The sequence below is a fragment of the Primulina eburnea genome, chromosome 12, assembly GCF_022965805.1.
Source record: "Primulina eburnea isolate SZY01 chromosome 12, ASM2296580v1, whole genome shotgun sequence".
In the NCBI taxonomy this organism is placed as follows: Eukaryota; Viridiplantae; Streptophyta; class Magnoliopsida; order Lamiales; family Gesneriaceae; genus Primulina; species Primulina eburnea.
The window spans coordinates 34,318,305-34,337,112 of NC_133112.1; the positions used below are offsets into that span (position 1 = coordinate 34,318,305).

The 18,808-nt window shown below is 33.4% G+C and overlaps 2 protein-coding genes and 1 pseudogene across 2 annotated transcripts; 2 read left to right on the forward strand and 1 right to left on the reverse strand.

The window, feature by feature from the left end:
• Positions 1-486: 486 nt before the first annotated feature.
• On the forward strand, positions 487-10,113 carry LOC140807802 (structural maintenance of chromosomes protein 2-2-like). The gene is made up of 21 exons (XM_073164765.1): positions 487-931; positions 1,701-2,381; positions 2,453-2,596; positions 2,760-3,050; positions 3,123-3,308; positions 3,417-3,581; positions 3,658-3,717; positions 3,937-3,999; positions 4,504-4,595; positions 4,712-4,808; positions 5,539-5,655; positions 5,796-6,014; positions 7,209-7,349; positions 7,434-7,601; positions 7,675-7,859; positions 8,022-8,115; positions 8,178-8,266; positions 8,422-8,647; positions 9,026-9,100; positions 9,311-9,443; positions 9,853-10,113. Exons 1-20 carry the CDS (start codon positions 614-616, stop codon positions 9,428-9,430), a joined length of 3,531 nt encoding a protein of 1,176 aa, XP_073020866.1. The 5' UTR covers positions 487-613; the 3' UTR covers positions 9,431-9,443; positions 9,853-10,113.
• A 999-nt stretch (positions 10,114-11,112) lies between these two features.
• On the forward strand, positions 11,113-16,881 carry LOC140808022 (QWRF motif-containing protein 7). The gene is made up of 5 exons (XM_073165019.1): positions 11,113-11,778; positions 13,651-13,887; positions 14,708-14,797; positions 16,243-16,353; positions 16,597-16,881. Exons 1-5 carry the CDS (start codon positions 11,116-11,118, stop codon positions 16,651-16,653), a joined length of 1,158 nt encoding a protein of 385 aa, XP_073021120.1. The 5' UTR covers positions 11,113-11,115; the 3' UTR covers positions 16,654-16,881.
• A 141-nt stretch (positions 16,882-17,022) lies between these two features.
• LOC140808130 (pentatricopeptide repeat-containing protein At1g71460, chloroplastic-like) lies at positions 17,023-18,680 on the reverse strand (annotated as a pseudogene).
• Between the last annotated feature and the right edge of the window lie 128 nt (positions 18,681-18,808).

An 18,808-nucleotide genomic window follows, 5' to 3' on the forward strand; every position in this document is an offset into this window, starting at 1 on the left:
TACTTTTCATTGCGCATTAGATAAAAAATTTACAAATGTCGCACATCAAATATTAAAACCAATAAAGAATATCTTATAAACCCAAAAAAGGTAATATCTGAAAAGTCTTGGTACACCTCTTGGATTTATAATATAAAAAGTTCACTGAATATCACAATAGTCTGCGAATCACGGCAGTAAGGTAAAGTAGTAACTATATTGGACACTGAAAAAATATTGGTAAAGATAACACGTGAGGGACGAGATTAGATAATCTTGTTGGATAAATAATATTTTTTAATTATAATTTAAATGAACTAATTTGTCTCACGATCAAGATTTCTATCATGATGATTAATTGGGCAAAAAGCCTTGATACCTAGATCACTAAAAAAGGCGAAGATAAAATATCCGGGCTTTTCCCACCAACAATTGGGCCATCTAAATAAAAGCCCATTAATAATTTGAAAACAGAAAGGTTTCATTTTCCCGCGTCACCTTATTCCCTCCCAAAATCAAGAAAGTAAACATTCCAAAAACTTAGGGTTACGATTCTATCGGTTTTGATCTCCAAAACCCCTAAAATTCAAATCTCTACTGTCTCATTTCCTCAATTCTAGCTCTGTAGAAGAAAATGCACGTTAAGGAAGTTTGTTTGGAAGGATTCAAGTCTTACGCAACCAGGACTGTGGTCCCGGATTTTGATCCTTACTTCAACGCAATTACGGGTTTAAATGGGTCGGGAAAATCGAACATACTCGATTCTATTTGTTTTGTTTTAGGAATCACGAATTTGCAGCAGGTTAGGGCTTCCAATTTGCAGGAGCTGGTGTACAAGCAAGGCCAAGCTGGAATTACTAAAGCTACTGTATCAGTTGTATTTGAGAACTCTGATCGTAGTCGCAGCCCTCTTGGATACGAGGATTGTCCAGAAATCACAGTTACCCGCCAGGTATTTTTTTTTAATTTCACGAGTTCTTATTTTTGCTGAAATTGGTTTGTCCAAGCATTTAATTTGTCATAAAAAGCATGTGTTTTTTTTGAAGAAAAACCTCAACTTTAATAAAATAATTTTCAACTTTTGGTTTTTTGTCATTTCATGGGCCGAAAAGGAGAATAGCCTGTTGAATCGCACTGCTGATTGGTATTAGCATGGCATATTCTTGGACCTATCAGAATTTTTTTCTTGTACCTTTTTCCAACTGTAGTTGTCACGCCTCGGCCCGGCTTGACTGCACAATAGCCTCCAACTGCTTCGTATTCGTCTTTGTTTTACAAAAATGTTTAACCAAGTTGCTATAGAAGTCCATTTTAGTCATTATAAAATTATTTCAAATCTTTAAATTTTTAGACAAAATGCATCACGGTAGTTCCTAAATGCTCTTTTCACCTTTGGGTAAAGAGTACGATGGTGATGTAAACCGCTATTGCCTCAAAAATTGGGTGATTTTTTGGACTTCTATCGTTGAAGGGTTTAAGAATTCATGATAGAAAAATTCAACTCATTTGCATGAGGAAGAAATTGTGATTTACTACTTACTAGCATTCAAGATCTGCACAAACCTCTATGGTTTGTTTAGCTAACTAATCAACACAATCGGACAGTCACAACGCTTCCAGTACTGCAATTAAAGAAGCCTATTCCCGTTTTCTTATACTAAAATGACTTCTTAAAAATACCCATTGGACTGACATAATTCTCTTACATTATTTTATTATAGATTGTAGTTGGTGGAAGGAACAAATATTTGATCAACGGGCACCTAGCTCAGCCGAGTCGAGTTCAGAATCTTTTCCACTCGGTGCAGCTGAACGTGAACAATCCACATTTTCTTATAATGCAAGGGCGTATTACCAAAGTGCTGAATATGAAACCTCCAGAAATATTGTCGATGCTTGAAGAGGCTGCTGGAACAAGAATGTATGAGACAAAGAAAGAAGCTGCTCTCAAAACACTTGAAAAGAAACAGAGCAAGGTAGATGAGATCGACAAGCTTCTTGACCAGGAAATACTCCCAGCTATGGAAAAGTTGAGAAAAGAAAGGATGCAGTACATGCAATGGGCTAATGGAAATGCAGAGTTGGATCGACTTAAAAGATTTTGCATTGCTTATGAATATGTGCGAGCAGAAGAGATTAGAGACAATGCAGTTCAACACGTTCAAGAAATAAGAAATAAGATTTCTGAGATTGACGATACTATTACGAAGATGCAGGAGGAGACAAAGGACATGGAGAAGAAGATATCAGAACTGAGTGCTGAAAAAGAAGCAAGCATGGGAGGGGAAATAAAAATGTTATCAGATAAAGTTGATTCCCTTTCTCGGGATCTGGTGAAGGAGACTTCCGTGCTTAAAAATCAAGAGGACAATATTATGACTGAGAAAGAGAATGTGGCCAAGGTAAAGTTCGCTCTGTTAAATAGTTTAATTTGTGTTCTATTACATTTGGTCATATTGTCTATTATTTCCAGCTTGAGACGGGTATTGAAGAATTAAGAAAATCAGCACAAGAGATGGTTACTGCTGTGAAAAATGCTGAAGACGGTGCTTCAGATCTTAAGAGAAGAGTTCAAGAGCTTTCAAAAAGTTTAGATGAGCATGAGAAGGAGCATCAAGTAAACAATTTAATACCCTCAGAATTAATATCCCACTAAGAATATATGTAGCAATTTAGCACTTGGCAAATAATCTCTTTGACATTAGTTACTGTATTACTCAGGGTATTATAGCAGGTAAGAGCAGAATAATCTCTTTGACATTATTTAATGTATTACTCAGGGTGTTATAGCTGGTAAGAGCAGCGGAAATGAAGAGAAGTGCCTTGAAGATCAACTTGGAGATGCCAAGATAGCTGTTGGAAGGGCAGAAACAGATCTGAAGCAGTTGCAAACAAAAATAATTCATTGTGAAAAAGAACTTAAGGAGAAAAATACTAAATTAACGACAACACGTGAAGCTGCTGTTGCTGTAGAGAAGGAGCTCAATATCAAGAGAAAAGATGTTGAAAAAGTTAAAGAAGCTTTAGAAGCTCTTGCATATGAAGACAGCCAGATGGAAACACTGCAAAAGGTATGTCTTTCCTTGATGGTATCTAATTGTTCTATCTTTAAGTACCTGCATCTTGACTTAAACTTGTGTTAGGACCATGGAACTGAGTTAGAGATGGTGCAGAAACTCAAAGATGAAGTACGAATAATCTCCTCACAATTGGCAAATGTTGACTTCACTTACAGTGATCCAGAAAAAAATTTCGATAGGTCAAGGGTGAAAGGTGTTGTTGCAAAGCTAATTAAAGTTAAAGATAGCTCTGCAATGGTTGCCTTAGAGGTTCGTTAATTGACATTTGCTGCACTAAGTTATTTGCCACTTTTCCTTTTGCATGCATATGTAGTGATATGAATGCTCTTTGGTGTTATCTGATAATATTTCCCGCAGGTTGCTGCTGGTGGGAAGTTATTTAATGTTGTTGTTGACACAGAAAACACTGGAAAACAGCTTCTACAAAAAGGTGGTCTGCGAAGGAGGGTGACAATCATTCCATTAAACAAGATTCAAAACCATCCTGTCCCACAGAGAGTTCAAAATGCTGCTGCTAGATTGGTGTGCAGCTCTGCCATCTCTGTCGTTGGCTTAATTTATCTAGCTCCTTGAATATAACGTCTCTTTCCTTCTTCAGGTTGGCAAAGGCAATGCTGAAGTGGCTCTTTCTCTGGTCGGATATGACAAAGCCCTGCAAGTATGTTTTCAGATGACATTTGCTTTCTACTTTGTTTTTCACATTATGCAATCACTTTGGTCGTATGTTCTTCATCATGGTTTAATAGTTAGCGTGATTATCGTAAAGCACTTGTCGTTGACATACATATCAAATTCAATTTCACAGTTTCACCTTTTTAAGAAAATTTTTTTTAGCATTATAATCTGTCCCCTTCTAAGAGATATAAGTGCAATGCAGAGTGCAATGGAATATGTATTTGGTTCAACCTTTGTTTGCAAAACAATTGATGCAGCAAGAGAGGTAAGCTCACATAGTTACATGTTTTTATGCTAGTGATGTGCTGATGAACTTCAGTTGATATATGCCCTATATGTTGATGTACTCCTTTGATCCTTCCGTTTCGGTAATAGTTTCCTCACAGCTAAATGATTTGATCTAACAAATTTATATTGATCCTCTATTTGTTGGCTTTGGAACCATGATGAAATGAGAAAATGAGACCCCCCCTCTTGAGCCATCTGGTTGCTGCATGCGTAGCTGGAGGATAACATAATTATTGTGCTCATGTAGACACTTGTCTATGTATTGCCACCCTGTTGACTTTAATTTGGGCAGCATTGATACTTCTGGAAATGACAAACATAGTTTACCTTCACGAAATAATGATTAAAAAGTTTTCGCCTTTTGTTTTTGCTTTTGTGATGGTCTGTGAGAACCATCTCATACCTATTTGCAAGCTTTATATTGCAGCTGCAGTTCTAGAATTTTGTTTTACTCTTATTCTAATAATTTGATATTTTATAGGTTGCCTTCAATAGAGAAACTGGAACACCTAGCGTAACTCTTGAAGGTGACATTTTCCAGCCCAGTGGACTTCTAACTGGTGGTAGCCGCAAGTAAGAGAATTATCCATAGACCATAGGTTTTGGTTTTAATTTCCAATTAATTCATCCAACTAACCCTAGAAATGGTGAATATCACATTATTCTAATATTCTAGCTTATAATGTCAGAGGTGGAGGTGATCTATTGAGGCAGCTTCATGCTTTGGCAGAGGCTGAATTGAAGCTTTCTTTTCATCAAAACCGTCTATCAGAAATTGATGCTAAGGTTTATGTTCCTATTCTCTACCTTTAAGTTTTTGATGATGCAAAATTATGTTTGTGGTCCTCTACTTTTACACTTTTGGACAGCAAGAGTTGGTTCATTTATCTATGTTATGCTTTCTTTGTTGCAAGTGTAACAACGATCTCAGCATTGTATCCTTGTTTAGACTTTAGAGCTTTACGTACACTAAAGAAATGGTTTAAATAATTTATTTTGAATTTAGGCTTGTTCACTAGTCATGGTTTTTGTTTGTCTAACAAACGACATATGAATAAATTTGATAACAGAAATTGGAGGTATATAGTGACTATATACAGTGTCTGACTTTCTATCTCCTACTGTGTAACTGCACAAGCTAATTTTCAAGGAATTTGGTAGGGGTGGTATATCATACCGTACCGAAAAATGCATACCGTATATCGTACCCAAAATTGTTATATTAAATTTTTTTATACCGAAATGTTGCAGTATACGAGATTTCGGTACGATATCTTATATACCCAAATTTTTTTCAAATTACATAACATTACCGAACTGAAAATTTCGGTATCGATACCATACTGTATCGAAAATTCGGAATTTTTTCCCACCGCTAGAATTTGGGCAAGGTATATAGTATTGTTACTCAATGTGAAATCCTGTGATCAGTGAGATGAGAGTACAGAAGTAAACCTAAATCTACATTCCTTATTGATCTTATGAAGATAATAATTCTTCCATGTTTTGGCATCAGATTGCTGATCTTCTTCCCCTTCAAAGAAAGTTCAAAGACCTTAAGTCACAGCTGGAACTCAAGTCACTCGACCTCTCTCTCTCCCAGAACAGGCTTGAGCAAAATGAGCATCATAAGGTTGTCTTTTTTTTATGTGTACTTAATGCATCTAAACTTGTTTTGCTATTCTTCATTTTTAAATCAGCAAGCACTTTCATCCAGTATTCTCTACTACTGCATTTTCATCTCTATCTCTCTGTTTCCTTGATGATGTATAGTTGAGTGAGTTGGTGAAGAAGATTGACAAGGAGCTTAGAGATGCTAAATGTGCCTTGGAGGAAAAGAAGCTTCTCTATGAAGATTGCCTATCCAAAGTTTCTTACTTGGAGAAGTCAATTCATGATCATGCTGGAAACAGGGAAACCAGACTTAAGGATTTGGAGAAAACGATAAAGGAAACTAGAAGTCATATGCAATCAGCTTCAAAGGATCTCAAGGTAGATATTCTGCACATTCTAGCATCTTTTAAGTTTTATCTTCTGCCGAAGGCAGTGACTTTAAAATGATCTTTGTCTCATTTAGAACTATGAAATTTGAAGCCTCACATCTCCACTGGCCACAATTTGTGGAAAAACACTTCGAGTTGCAAATTTTCTGGGAACTTATGAAATCCCACTAGTCATGCGGACAGAGTTCCTGAAAAATCTAGAACATCTTAGAAAGTAAATGCTAGCTATGTGAACTAATTTTTTGACTTACATATTAGGCTAAAATGTTTTAATGAGAAATTTTTACTACTTAAAATCACTATTTTAAAAAACGATAGGCAGGTAGGCGGACAGCTACCTACCGCTTAGGCGGTTTTTTTGAATTAATTTTTATAATATTTAGTAATATTATATATTAATATCTTTAAATTATTTTTATTTTTAAATTTTTTGGATATTAAATCATTATTTGATATAGGTTGAGAGAATATGACTGATATAACAATAAGAAGAAGTTTTTATTTTAAAATATTAAATCATTGTTTAAATTAACTCAATATTATCATTACGATCTTTCTATTTTTCAATGCAAAATCATACTCGTGAAGTTTTCTCACTCTAGATCGTAGACGAATATGAAGTTTGATGTCTTAGTGTCAATCAACAAATCATATTTCTTGTTGTGTTTTGGTTTAAAGCCTGTAAAAAATTATCATTCATTTTTTTAATTGAATTTTTAATTTAAATTAAAAGAACAAAAACCTTTAAAAAGAAAAAAATAATAAAATAAAAGACGGGACCACGTAGGCTGGCCCAACTAGACCTTTTTCTAGGCGGTCGGCTGCCAGCTACCTAGACCGATTTTTATAACATTACTTAAAACTATATGTATGTCTTCCTTAACATAATATGTAAAATTGCTATCTCATTTCAAACTCCTTCGATAAACTGTTAACAATGAAAAATGAATCGAATATGTTTCTTTATATCATAAGTTTGTTCCCTAATAATGACATAAGACATTATAGCTATCTTCTTACAAGCATCTTGACCTTTGATGCATCATCTCACTTGGTGGCTCGAGGAAGGTAACCACTTTGATTAGGCATTGAACAGAATATGTTGGAGCATTCTTTTACTTCACCCTTCATCAAATAAGGGAAATTAATGACTACATGTGATGTCCTTGACAATATTCCTTAGGGGCATGAGAGTGAAAGGGAGAGACTGGTAATGGAATTGGAAGCTGTTGATAAGGAACGAACATCACTTGAGCACCAACTAGCTGCTTTAAGGAAGCAGATGAATGATCTTACTATGGTCGTGGAGTCTCAGAAGACCAAGGTACATAGAGAAAAGAATTTGATGCTCTAAGAAGTGTTTCTTATCAGAAGACAGCACAATTATCATTCTACCTTGTTCTTTCAGGTTACTTTATTAAAAAAGAATCATGATGAGGCACAATCTGAGCTCAATTTGGCCCGCAGAAAACTCAAAGAATGTGATTCACAGATTACTAGTATTGTCAAGGAGCAGCAAGGAATCCAAAATAAAGTTAGCGAGGCAAACTTAGAGAGGAAAAGAATGGATAATGAGGTAACTTAATGGAAGCCAATTACTCTTTTGAGGCCGATCCCGATTTTCTTACATTTATTTTTAATAAATGTAGGTGAAACGCATGGAGATGGATCAGAAAGATTGTTCTTTGAAGGTTGAGAAATTGATAGAGAAGCATTCTTGGATCGCAACTGAGAAACAACTATTTGGGAGAGCTGGATCAGATTATGACTTTGCGTCCCGTGATCCTCATAAGGCTGGGGAACAATTTCAAAAACTGCAATCTGAACAATCAGGGTAAGACCTGAGCGAGATAAATAGAAAAATGATCGAGCAAGAATGCAAGATAATTGTTTATTTGTATATTAGGCTGGATGTTGAACTTCAGATTTAATGTTCATATTAAATAGCAAAAGCAATAGCCCAGAATTTTCATTGTCTTCTCCTTTTTTTTTGTAGCCTAGAGAAAAGGGTGAACAAGAAGGTCATGGCCATGTTTGAAAAAGCTGAAGATGAGTACAATGACTTGATTTCTAAAAAGAATATTATCGAGGTTGGTAATATTGAAAACTTGTTTATATCAGGTGGTTGTTACTTATAATAATCTTTCTGTAGAATGACAAGTCAAAAATCAAAATGGTAATTGAAGAGCTTGATGAAAAGAAGAAGGAAATGCTCAAAGTCACTTGGGTTAAAGTAAACAAGTAAGTTTGGGTCATAAAATTGAAGATTGCTTACGATATTTGTCATGGTTTCTGAAGTAGAATTGAAGTTACTATAACGGTGCTTTATTACCATTTCTTGAAATAATGGCCATACTTGTGCAGCAAAATGCTTATCTAGTGCTCAAATTATCCAGAGATTTTGGATCTATATTTTCTACTCTGCTGCCTGGCACAATGTCAAAGCTCGAACCACCTGAAGGATGCAGCTTCCTCAATGGTTTGGAGGTTCGGGTTGCTTTTGGGGGTGTCTGGAAACAGTCCTTATCTGAACTTAGTGGAGGGCAGCGATCTCTTCTTGCTCTCTCTTTAATTTTGGCCTTGCTTCTTTTTAAACCAGCTCCACTCTATATACTGGATGAGGTATGTGAAAACTGAAATGCTCGTATGCATCAAGATGTCTTAGTTAAGAACGATTGAAATACCTTTAGAAATGTGTTAAAATTATTTTCCTTAATGGAATTACGCATTCCTATAAAATTATTGAAGGAGAGTGTACGTATGACGATAAAATCATTGAAGGAGAATACATATGAGGATGGCCAATTTGATATTCTATTTTATTCAGTTATCGTGATTTAACAATTTCTCCATTAAGTTTCCCCTGATCTTTTGTTAAGCCAATGCATGTATCACATTATTACTGTGAAAATGAAATAATTTGGTTGTGTTCTGAAACTTTTTGCAAGTTCGAATATATTCAAATTCAATCTGAAAACTAATTTCTCATACATGCATCAGGTTGATGCAGCTCTTGATCTAAGTCACACTCAGAACATTGGAAGGATGATCAAAACTCACTTTCCACACTCTCAAGTTGGTCCTTTTCCTTCTTTTGTCCTTCCCCTACTGCAGAAATTTGCACCCAAAATAAATAAAAGTGGCAATCCAACGTAAAAGCAAGAAGAAATTTTCCTTGACAGCATAAAAAATCGTTCAAGATGCTAAAAATATCAATACCATTTTGTTAATGCACATTGCTACCATATCTGATCATATTTCATGTTGACCTTGATTATCTCGCAGTTTATTGTGGTGTCATTAAAGGAAGGCATGTTTAATAATGCCAATGTTCTTTTCCGGACAAAATTCGTAGATGGTGTCTCTACTGTACAGAGAACTGTGACAAATAAACAAAGCAAGTGATTCCAGCTATCTGGTAAGGATTATATTTCCTGATGTATTTCACAAAATAATGCTGAGTATAACAAACCTACCATAAACCTTGGATTCTTTAGTCATCTTGCAAATGTTTTCTTTGTGCCAATATTGGACTTTGCTTCTGCTCTAAAGTTTTCGTTATCTTTCATGGCTGAAATTGGTCATTGGCATCACGAGCGGCTAAGTTTTGATATAGTGAGTTTACTTCGAAACCAGCTACATAGATACTTTATAACAGAATTAAGGGTAGTCAAATTTATAGAAACGCCAATGGAAAAGATCATGGAATATGCTCGTCTATCTGGAAGCTGTTATCGCTCAACTTTGAATGACATACTACTTTCGTTAGATATGTAGCTTAATGAATTTCTCTTCATTATGCTTTAATTTTTCTTATTTTCTTGCAGCCCTCGGCCTTTCATAGCTTTCCACAACAATCTGATGGTCATGGGTAGGCTCTCTGATTTCAATCTCAGTCATTTCGTATGTGTTGTGTAAGATGTATTCAACTTTTTTTTTGCTGAAGACTCCAACTCCCTTTAATGTAAGTAATTTTATATGAGCTTCATGCGTTTATACTTCTGTACCTTTTGGATTATGCTTTCTTGATGTGTAATCCCAACAATAGATTTGAATGGCCTTGGTAGAACCATAAAAATGTCATGCAACATTTATTTGTTTATTTATTGTTGAATAGCTAGACCGAGCCAGGTTCCTTTGGTTCCAAAGGATTGTAATTCCAAAACTAAAAGAACTGGGACAGGAACTGAGGGTTTATGGTTCGAGATTATTTATTAAGAATTAGATGAACCAATTAACAAAATAGTTTTATTTAATTTCTAATTAATCAATTTTTTTGATAATTTAGTAAAATCACCATTTTATTTTTTAAACTAAATTATAAAAAATAAATTTCGTAAATGAAATAAACACTATTTTATTTAATTTTAATTAATTAATTAGTACATTTTCATTAACCTGTGAAATCATTATTTTACACTGAATAAATTAAAAATCATATTTTTAATAAGTTAAGTTTTATGATTTTTAAGAACTTCAAAAACACTATTCGGATTTTTTGAACATAAAAAAATTAGCACAAGAATATCAAAACAATTGGATCTTGATATATAAAAAGAGAAAGTGAGACAAAATTTTTTTAGAATATTATTTTTCGTCCTTTTAACTAGTATAATTTTGTTTTGATAATGTTGTTAATCAATCAACATATTTAGTCAATTAATTTGCACAATTTTTTTATTTTTGGTAATTTTCTACGAAAATATTGACGTGATATCAGAAAATGATGATATGACATTAAAAAATAACGATATGACATCGAATATTGTAGATATGGACCGAATATTGTTGGCTTCTTTTAACATTCGGGTGAAAAAATACCAAAATTGAAAAATATATAAGTTTTCCCACTGTTTTAAAACTAACCAATTGAATATTGATCGAGTCTGGGTCTCTAGTTAGTGGAGAACCAAAGCCCTTATTATAACGTGCTCCCAACCTCCTTTTAAATAGATTGGATTTGACTTTGGTTTGGTAGGATATATTTGCACTTCTACCCCTATCAACTATCATAAATTACTCAAATGCTCGCTTTCCCATACATGATACATGCATGCTTTATTTTTCTGACGAAGACTTTTGTTAAAACCATGGAAAACCCACAACGGCGGAGGCACCAACACGCTGCCGTCTGCGGCGGAACATCCCCTCGGCTTGTCCGAAGCAAAAGCGGAGGTCCTGTGGCAACTTCTCTGGTGGAAGTGCAAACCTTTATTTCCAAATTTTCCAGAACCTCTAAAGTCGGAGAAAACTCCAACACCTCTACAGTGAAAATGAAGAAAAAGTCACCGGAAACCGCCGGTGGGTTTGTAAGGTTTCTGCCACGGGACAAGAGCAAGAGCGAAGCGCCACCGAGGAATACGAGATCAGCTTCCACTTCTCCTTCAGCATGGGCATTGTCCCCAGGCCGATCTTTGACTGGTTCTTCAATAATTGCTGCGGCATCGGCGGCGGTTGCGGTTCATCAAAAATCTCCGGCAACAGCAGGAGCTTTGACTCTGTTCAAATCTCAGGCGGGTGCTCCAGCTGTGGCGAGGCCGAAATCTCCGGCGAACTCGGAGAAATCGATGAAGAAGGGATCGAAAAGCGGGGGCGTTGGAGGGTTGCTCAAGTACTTGAGACAGAAGAAAGTTTCGCCTGTATTGGAAGAAGAGTACCATCAGTTCAGCGTGATGTACAACAAGTTGTTGCAGTGGAGGTTCGCCAATGCTCGAGCTGAGCCGTCAATGGCTGCTGTCAAGAAAATTTCTCAGGTACCCATTACTTCTTATCCTAATTAGATTCAAAGTTATTTCTCAATGATAATTATATGTCATCTACTATGAAAAAATTCAAAATGTGATAAATTTTGAGGGAAAAATAGAAAAAAAAAACAGAAGATATTAGTGCATTAATGAAGTTTTTCATTTTCAAACTGGAGCATGTGAAATAAATCTTTCTAAAATATATGATATATTTAAATGTATCATTTACCAGGGTGATCACAATGCGATTTTGCGGTTAAAAAACAAAAACAAAAATCGAATTGTCATATACGGTTGGTTAGTCTTATTAAAAATCGTGTGGAATAAGATTTACTTTTTTAAACCATTTTGAGTGGTTTCGGTCGGTTTGCCCTTTTTTTTTAATGTTAAAGTAGAATGTATAATATTAAATTTTATATTCAAATTGATTCGAATATAATAATAACTTAGTGTTTTCAAAAAAAAAAGAAGCTCGAATCATATAGAAATAAAATTTGATAAAACGATAATCATGATTCAAAACTAATTTAATAAATTCTAGTATGTTTGGACACAACAAGACACTACTAAAATGACATTTGCCAAATTTAAAACTTCGTTATTTTCTTTGACGCTAGGTGTAGCTTCGTTACTCATGATTTCTCACTTTTGAGACTAATTTGAAAAATATTTAAGAAGAATATGATTTTTTTTTTGTAGGGAATGAATTTTGAACGAGAGTTAAGAAAAAATAAATGATGATGTCTTTAATTGAATACGTCTTCATATTTTTATCAGTCTATGTCAAATACTATGACAAATGTTTGAGTGGTTTGGTGTAATTTTTGGCAAAAAAAATAATATTAATAACTATATCTACGTTTATGATTATTATTTTTAATCATAATTTTTTTATAAAAAAATATCGAAGAAAAAAGTGTGTGATGCAATTTGATTCTGACTATAAATAAATGATGATGTCTTTAATTGAATACGTCTTCATAATTTTTTTATAAAAAAATATCAAAGAAAGAAATTCTTTGGTGTTTTGACATCCTTGGATGGAGGGGAGATCACATATTTGGATTAGGACCCATCCGAAAACTTGGGGTCTTACTTCTTAGTGGGAGAATTTGATCAATGAAATCAAACTTCACTTTAAAAATGATATATTCATATTTATTAAAAATAGGCTTAGTTCCACATTATGTAATAAGTATTTTTTTTAGTCAAACGTATGCCAATTTTTTTACCAATCACCGTCTTATTGACTTACTAAAAAGTTACTTGTGAGAAGATCTCACGTATCTATATTCGTTAGATGGGTTGATCTGATCCATATTTACAATAAAAAATAATATTTTTTCATTGATCAGATCAGGTTAGATATTCATTTCACAAAGTTTACTAATAAACAGTGTCATATGAGTTTTTGTATTGACAAAAATACCTAATCCTAAAGGTGGAGTCGTTTCTAATTTCGAAATCTAAAAAGGTCGATACAAATACGTTGTCCCAAAGATGCGACCATGTTCGGAAAAAAAAGGATTCCGATTTATTTTTTATCTCTGTCGTATAACAAAATTGATTAATAAGACAAGCTCATAAGAGTTTTTGTGTTGACAAAAATATGCGGAATCATTTCTAACTTCTAAATTTAAAAAGGTCTATACAAATATATTGTCCCAAAATGCGACAATGTATTTTTAAAAAAGAATGTCATTTGAATTTTTTTACCTATCTCCGTCCCATCTGATCACGGGAGAGGCCGAGGAAAACTTCTCCCGGTGTAGCATTTTCCTCTCTCTGTTTGTCTCGAACGATCAAATATATTATATCAAACAACTTTGAACTTTATACAAGAAGAAAGTTTAGTATGATTAATTTGTGATTATGTTGCAGAAAAAACTGTTTAGCGGCTACGCAAGAATTTCCATAATCCGTAACGTAATCGCGGAGAAGAGAAGCCAAATCCAAAAGCTGAAGCACGAGATCAAACTGAATCATATTCTGAACTCGGAGATGAGTTTGCTGAATGAATGGTCGAGATTAGAGGCCAGAAACGCAGAAGCAGTCGGTAGGGTTTCAAGAAAAATGTCAGCCGCATCCGTTTGCCTCCCTCTCCTCCATGATTCTAAAGTAAGTGAAATATGCTATATATATAAACTGTCTTTTTAATCGTAATCATTTTTGACAGTTCTGTGAAAGAAGTAAGATCACTGAAAAAGACATGAACAAATCGAATCGAGGTGGAATATCAAGAAATTTTTCATGAGCTCCGCGAACTATCAAATAAGATAATTTTGACTTGATATAAAGTTCGAGAATGTTCGAGTTTGACTCGAATTCGATAATTTTGAATACGAATCAAATATATTTCAAGCTGATTCGAAAGCTCGGGAACCAACCAGCTCGATTATCTGATCTTATAAGTTGGTTTAAATATGGTTTTGATTAATTATCTAATTAGTTAAAATTTTACTCACTGTAATAACTTGGTTTTATTTATTTTTTTTAAAAAAATCTAGTTTTTATTTTTTTTGCTGGAATATTGACTTATTCACAGATGAATTGTAAATAATAAGAAATATATATAATATAAATATCAATTCCCATTAATTATTCTTTCGCTGTCTTTGAATCCAATCATTACCAGAATTTAAAATTAGCCTGGTCAATATTTTTTTTATTTTTTTTACAGTGAAATAATTTTTGTAAATTTTATAGAAAGTTAATCACTTAAATAATACTCATTTAGTCATTTTAAAAGCAAGTGTTAACTATCAAACTATTTTTAATTTCTCAACTAATTACAAATTAATATATTTAATCCTTATTGTGCATATATATATGTATTTGGTCAAACTTTTTAAGCTTTAGAGGAATTTTATTTAAAATTTCAAAAAAAAAAATTCATTATTATTTTTAATTAAAAGTTTTCATTTATTATTTTCAATAGGCAGATGCAATGTCTCTGTACGATGCAATGTCAAAAGCCGTGGGAGTGATGGATAACATAGAAGCAACGATTTCAGGCATGCATTTGCAGGTATAATTTAGTTACAACATTTAATTTCAAATTATAATTAAAAAAATGCTTCACAAATTATTTAATTATATAAATTATATTTTAGGCTATATCTTTAATTTTTTTTCCCACCCATGCATTGATTTTATGTGTCTCGTGATTTAAAATTTATTATATTAGAAACTTTTATAAGTGATCGGTGTAGAAGTTTAGCTAAACGCTACTATGTTTAAATAACTTTCAAGTTCTTATATCTAGCTATTTTAGGTATTTATAAGCGGGAAAATGATTTTTTTGGTACATAATTTGTGTGATTTTGGGTTTTGATCCATTACATTTTAAAATTTTGGGTTATATGCACCAACTTTTAATTTTATGTTATTTTGGTATAATTTTCTGATGTTAGGGTTCTAAATGTCAGTATTTTTCGATGTCATGTCTGTATTCTGACGAAATATGTCTTAAAGCCAAAGAAAATCAAAATTAGTGCATCAAAACAAAATTTTGAGGATCAGAACTCAAAATAAGAAAATTTAATGGATCAAAAAATTCATTTTCCCTTTTCTAAACTAGCTACAAGACCTCATTTCAAGAATAAGATGTAAAAATATGTGAATAAATTAAAATAAGATAATTAAATTTAAAGAAGTTGATATATTGGATATTATAAAATTATTTTATTTTCATAACCAAGAAAAAGGAAATTATATACTTAAAAAATAAACAAATAAATATTTTTATAAATATTGTAGGATCCGATTTGTGCATATTTAATTGCGATGTAATAAAATTTACAAAAAACATTTTATTATTTTAAATATTAAAATATACAAAAACATAAATTAGATTTAACCTAATATTTTTTACACAACTTATTTTATATCTTACAGGCTCTTTTTTTTTTTTTAAAAAAAATTGCCGCATAATTCATAGCAATTAGCATATAAACTCTCAAATATGAACGATGATTTCCTAAAGGTGTTTAATTTAAAGAGTGACCTCTTTGGCTTTGAAATTTTTTAATTTTTTAAAGTATCTAACGATTCTAACCTCTCAGACATCATTTGATTCACGGGACGAGATAATAAAATATTATAATAATACGGGGATAATAAATTGAAATTTATGGATAATATGATTATTTTTAACTCCAATTATATAAAACACGATACAAAGTTGGATGAATCAAGAACGTAGAGTCGTATATTTTACATTAAACGGTGTCTTAGCGTATTGTATTATATGTTGATTTCATACTATATTTTGTTTAGTAGGTCTTTCATAAGATGGTCTCACGGATCTTTATTCGTGAGACGGATCAATAATGTCCATATTTACAATAAAAATTAATATATTTGACATAAAAAGTAATACTTTTTCGTTATGACCCATATAAAATATCTGTTTCACAAAATTGACCCGTGAGACCATCTCACATGAGTTTTTGTGTATGTTGTTTGTTCAAGGCTGAGAAAGCATGTTTTATGCTACTGGAACTTTCGGTGGTGCTAAAACAACAAAAGCAATCACATGAGGAATTAGGAAATACTATTAATTCAGTGGCTGCATCTCTAGAGGTAATTCAGAATCAAGTTTTCTGGGAATTTAATTTATTTAAAATTTTCCAAGTTTTGGTAATTTTGATCTTGCACTAAAAATTTGATCTTGCCAAGGTTTACTGGGAATTTGTAAGGAATACAGTTTGTAAAATGCTTGGATATTAGTGCTTTTATAGAACAAAATCAGATTATATACACGAAAATTATGTTGTTAAAAAATAATCACAACAATTGATTATTTAATTAATATTTGACGTGCAGGTTCAGGAGAAGAGTTTGAGAGCTCACCGTATTCAACTAGCTAAGGAAGTGAAATAAATTATTTAATTAGAAGCAAAAAAAAATTAATACACGTTAAATAGTACAAAGAAATAATCAAATTATATTGATTTAAATCTGGTTCGTGTTTTTTAATGTTTCATACTGAGATCATTTATTAAAAATTCATTATGATATTTTTTGATATCCCAACTATGGTGTAGGTTTGGACATCCTACATTTATTCGTTTGATTTGATAATTTAGTGAGTGACCTTCTGGGAATCTCTCGTACATCGTGTTGTTGACGTTGCTTCATTTGATCTGATTGAACAAGTGAGCCATAAAAAAGTGACATCGGATCTTAACAGGTAACTCTATCTCTACTATGAACAAAGACGATAGTAGGGAATGACTAATACTGATACAAAGGGTACGAAACATTACTTATAATGAGGTTCATAGGACTAACAGTCCGACCCGTCGGCTTCCAAGTAGGTACAATCTCTCATGTCCATCTGTTGCTTCATTGATTATTCCCAGTTACCATACATCTTTATGATTTCTGCAGAAACGAAAGGGATTGATTCTAAATCTTTTTTCAAGGCTTGTCCATGGATCTCCTTCCCAAGTTTTTGAACTTTAAGTTCTCCACTCCACACACACTCAATATCTTTGCAATAGTCACCGAGTCTGTTTAGACATGTGCATTGCACGAAAAACACTCGATCAGGACTGTCCATGCTATAACATTCTTCTTCTCCATGTTATGAAACACTTTTAAGCAGTAGTCCAAAACACCACATTTTGACTACATTATCATCAGTGAAGTAGAAACAGATACACCAGACAGAAATCCATTCTTGACTGCATCGATCCCTTTTTCCAACGCCTTCAGTTTTCCACAAACAGGAAGAATTGTAGCAACTGTAACAACATTAGGCTTAAACCCTTCTTGTTGCATCCATATAATCGATTTAACACCTGCTCAAACTTCCAATTCATAACATAACCTGATAAAAAAGCGGGGCAAGAAATAACATCTCTCCATTGATCCATAAAATACCTTTCTTCCAGATATCATATCTCCGCATTTGCTGTACATATCACTAATCCAGATTGAATAAACAACTGTTTCAAGTACTCCTTCATTTTGATCACACAACCATGAACCTCCTGCCCTATATTTCAAGCGAAAACTTCTCCAGTCGCTGAAAGAATATTTGCAATATAACTGAGTCAAATTGTATACCCTCCCTTACCATCCACATGGTGTATTCCAATGCTTCCCTTTGCAACCTATTTTGACCAAAACCAGCTATCATGGTTTCCCACACAACAACATCCCTCTCCTCGAACTCCTCGAATATACGACTTGCCAGCTTAATCTTGTCACATTTGAAATACATATCGATCAAACCGGTCCTAATTATACAACTCTCAATCAATCAACTTATAATCAACATTCTATGACTTTTCAGTCCCTGGGTCAAAGCACCAGTCCCCGCCAAGCTCTTGATCAAACGAGAAAAGCTATAAACATTCAACTTCACACCTGAGGCCCTCGTCTCCAAGAATGATCCCAACACTTCCCGATAATTGTGCCTGAACTCATTTTTTTCGAGATCATTTATCCTTACATGCACGTGCACTTGGTTCGCTTGCATCAATGGACTTGACTCTCGCACAAGTAGAATTAAGCAATGAAAATTTTGGGACATTAGTGGGGGATGCCAGTCACGGTGGTCCCGATAATCCAATATGGCAAGTGCTTCTTTAAGTTTGTTCTGTTCAGCAAATTTCTGCATATCTTTGTAAATAGCATGTGGGTTTTTGTTGAATATTGTTACAAAGTTTAGGAAAGCGTCATTTTTCTTGAATTTCTTGGGTTTTTGCTTCGAATGTGTGGGTGGAGAGAGTGACGCTAATGCTTTGATCTTGAAGGTACCATTGTTGTGGTTTAATTGGGTATCAAACGTACAAGGAGGGAAAGAGTGAATTTGAAGGTCTAAAGGTTGTGGCGGCAGATTGCCTCCATTAAACCTCAATCTGCAATTTGGAACAATCATGGTGCAATTGTTTGGATTGGATAACTTGAAGGTGAGGTTTATAAGTGCTTTTTTATTTTCCATTTTTTAAGATAGAAACTGAATAAAAATGATTAAAATTTTCATTTTAAATTTTATCTTTCCTACATAAATTATTCAAGGGCTTTC

Bases quoted from the DNA above. Each gene is read 5' to 3' on its own strand.
- LOC140807802 (XM_073164765.1), top strand. From the start codon at position 614: ATGCACGTTAAGGAAGTTTGTTTGGAAGGATTCAAGTCTTACGCAACC. The intron at 4,000-4,503 runs GTAAGCTCACAT...GATATTTTATAG, and splicing joins CAATTGATGCAGCAAGAGAG to GTTGCCTTCAATAGAGAAAC. The intron at 7,860-8,021 runs GTAAGACCTGAG...TTTTTTTTGTAG, and splicing joins CTGCAATCTGAACAATCAGG to CCTAGAGAAAAGGGTGAACA.
- LOC140808022 (XM_073165019.1), top strand. From the start codon at position 11,116: ATGGAAAACCCACAACGGCGGAGGCACCAACACGCTGCCGTCTGCGGC. The intron at 14,798-16,242 runs GTATAATTTAGT...TGTTTGTTCAAG, and splicing joins TTTCAGGCATGCATTTGCAG to GCTGAGAAAGCATGTTTTAT. The intron at 16,354-16,596 runs GTAATTCAGAAT...TTTGACGTGCAG, and splicing joins CAGTGGCTGCATCTCTAGAG to GTTCAGGAGAAGAGTTTGAG.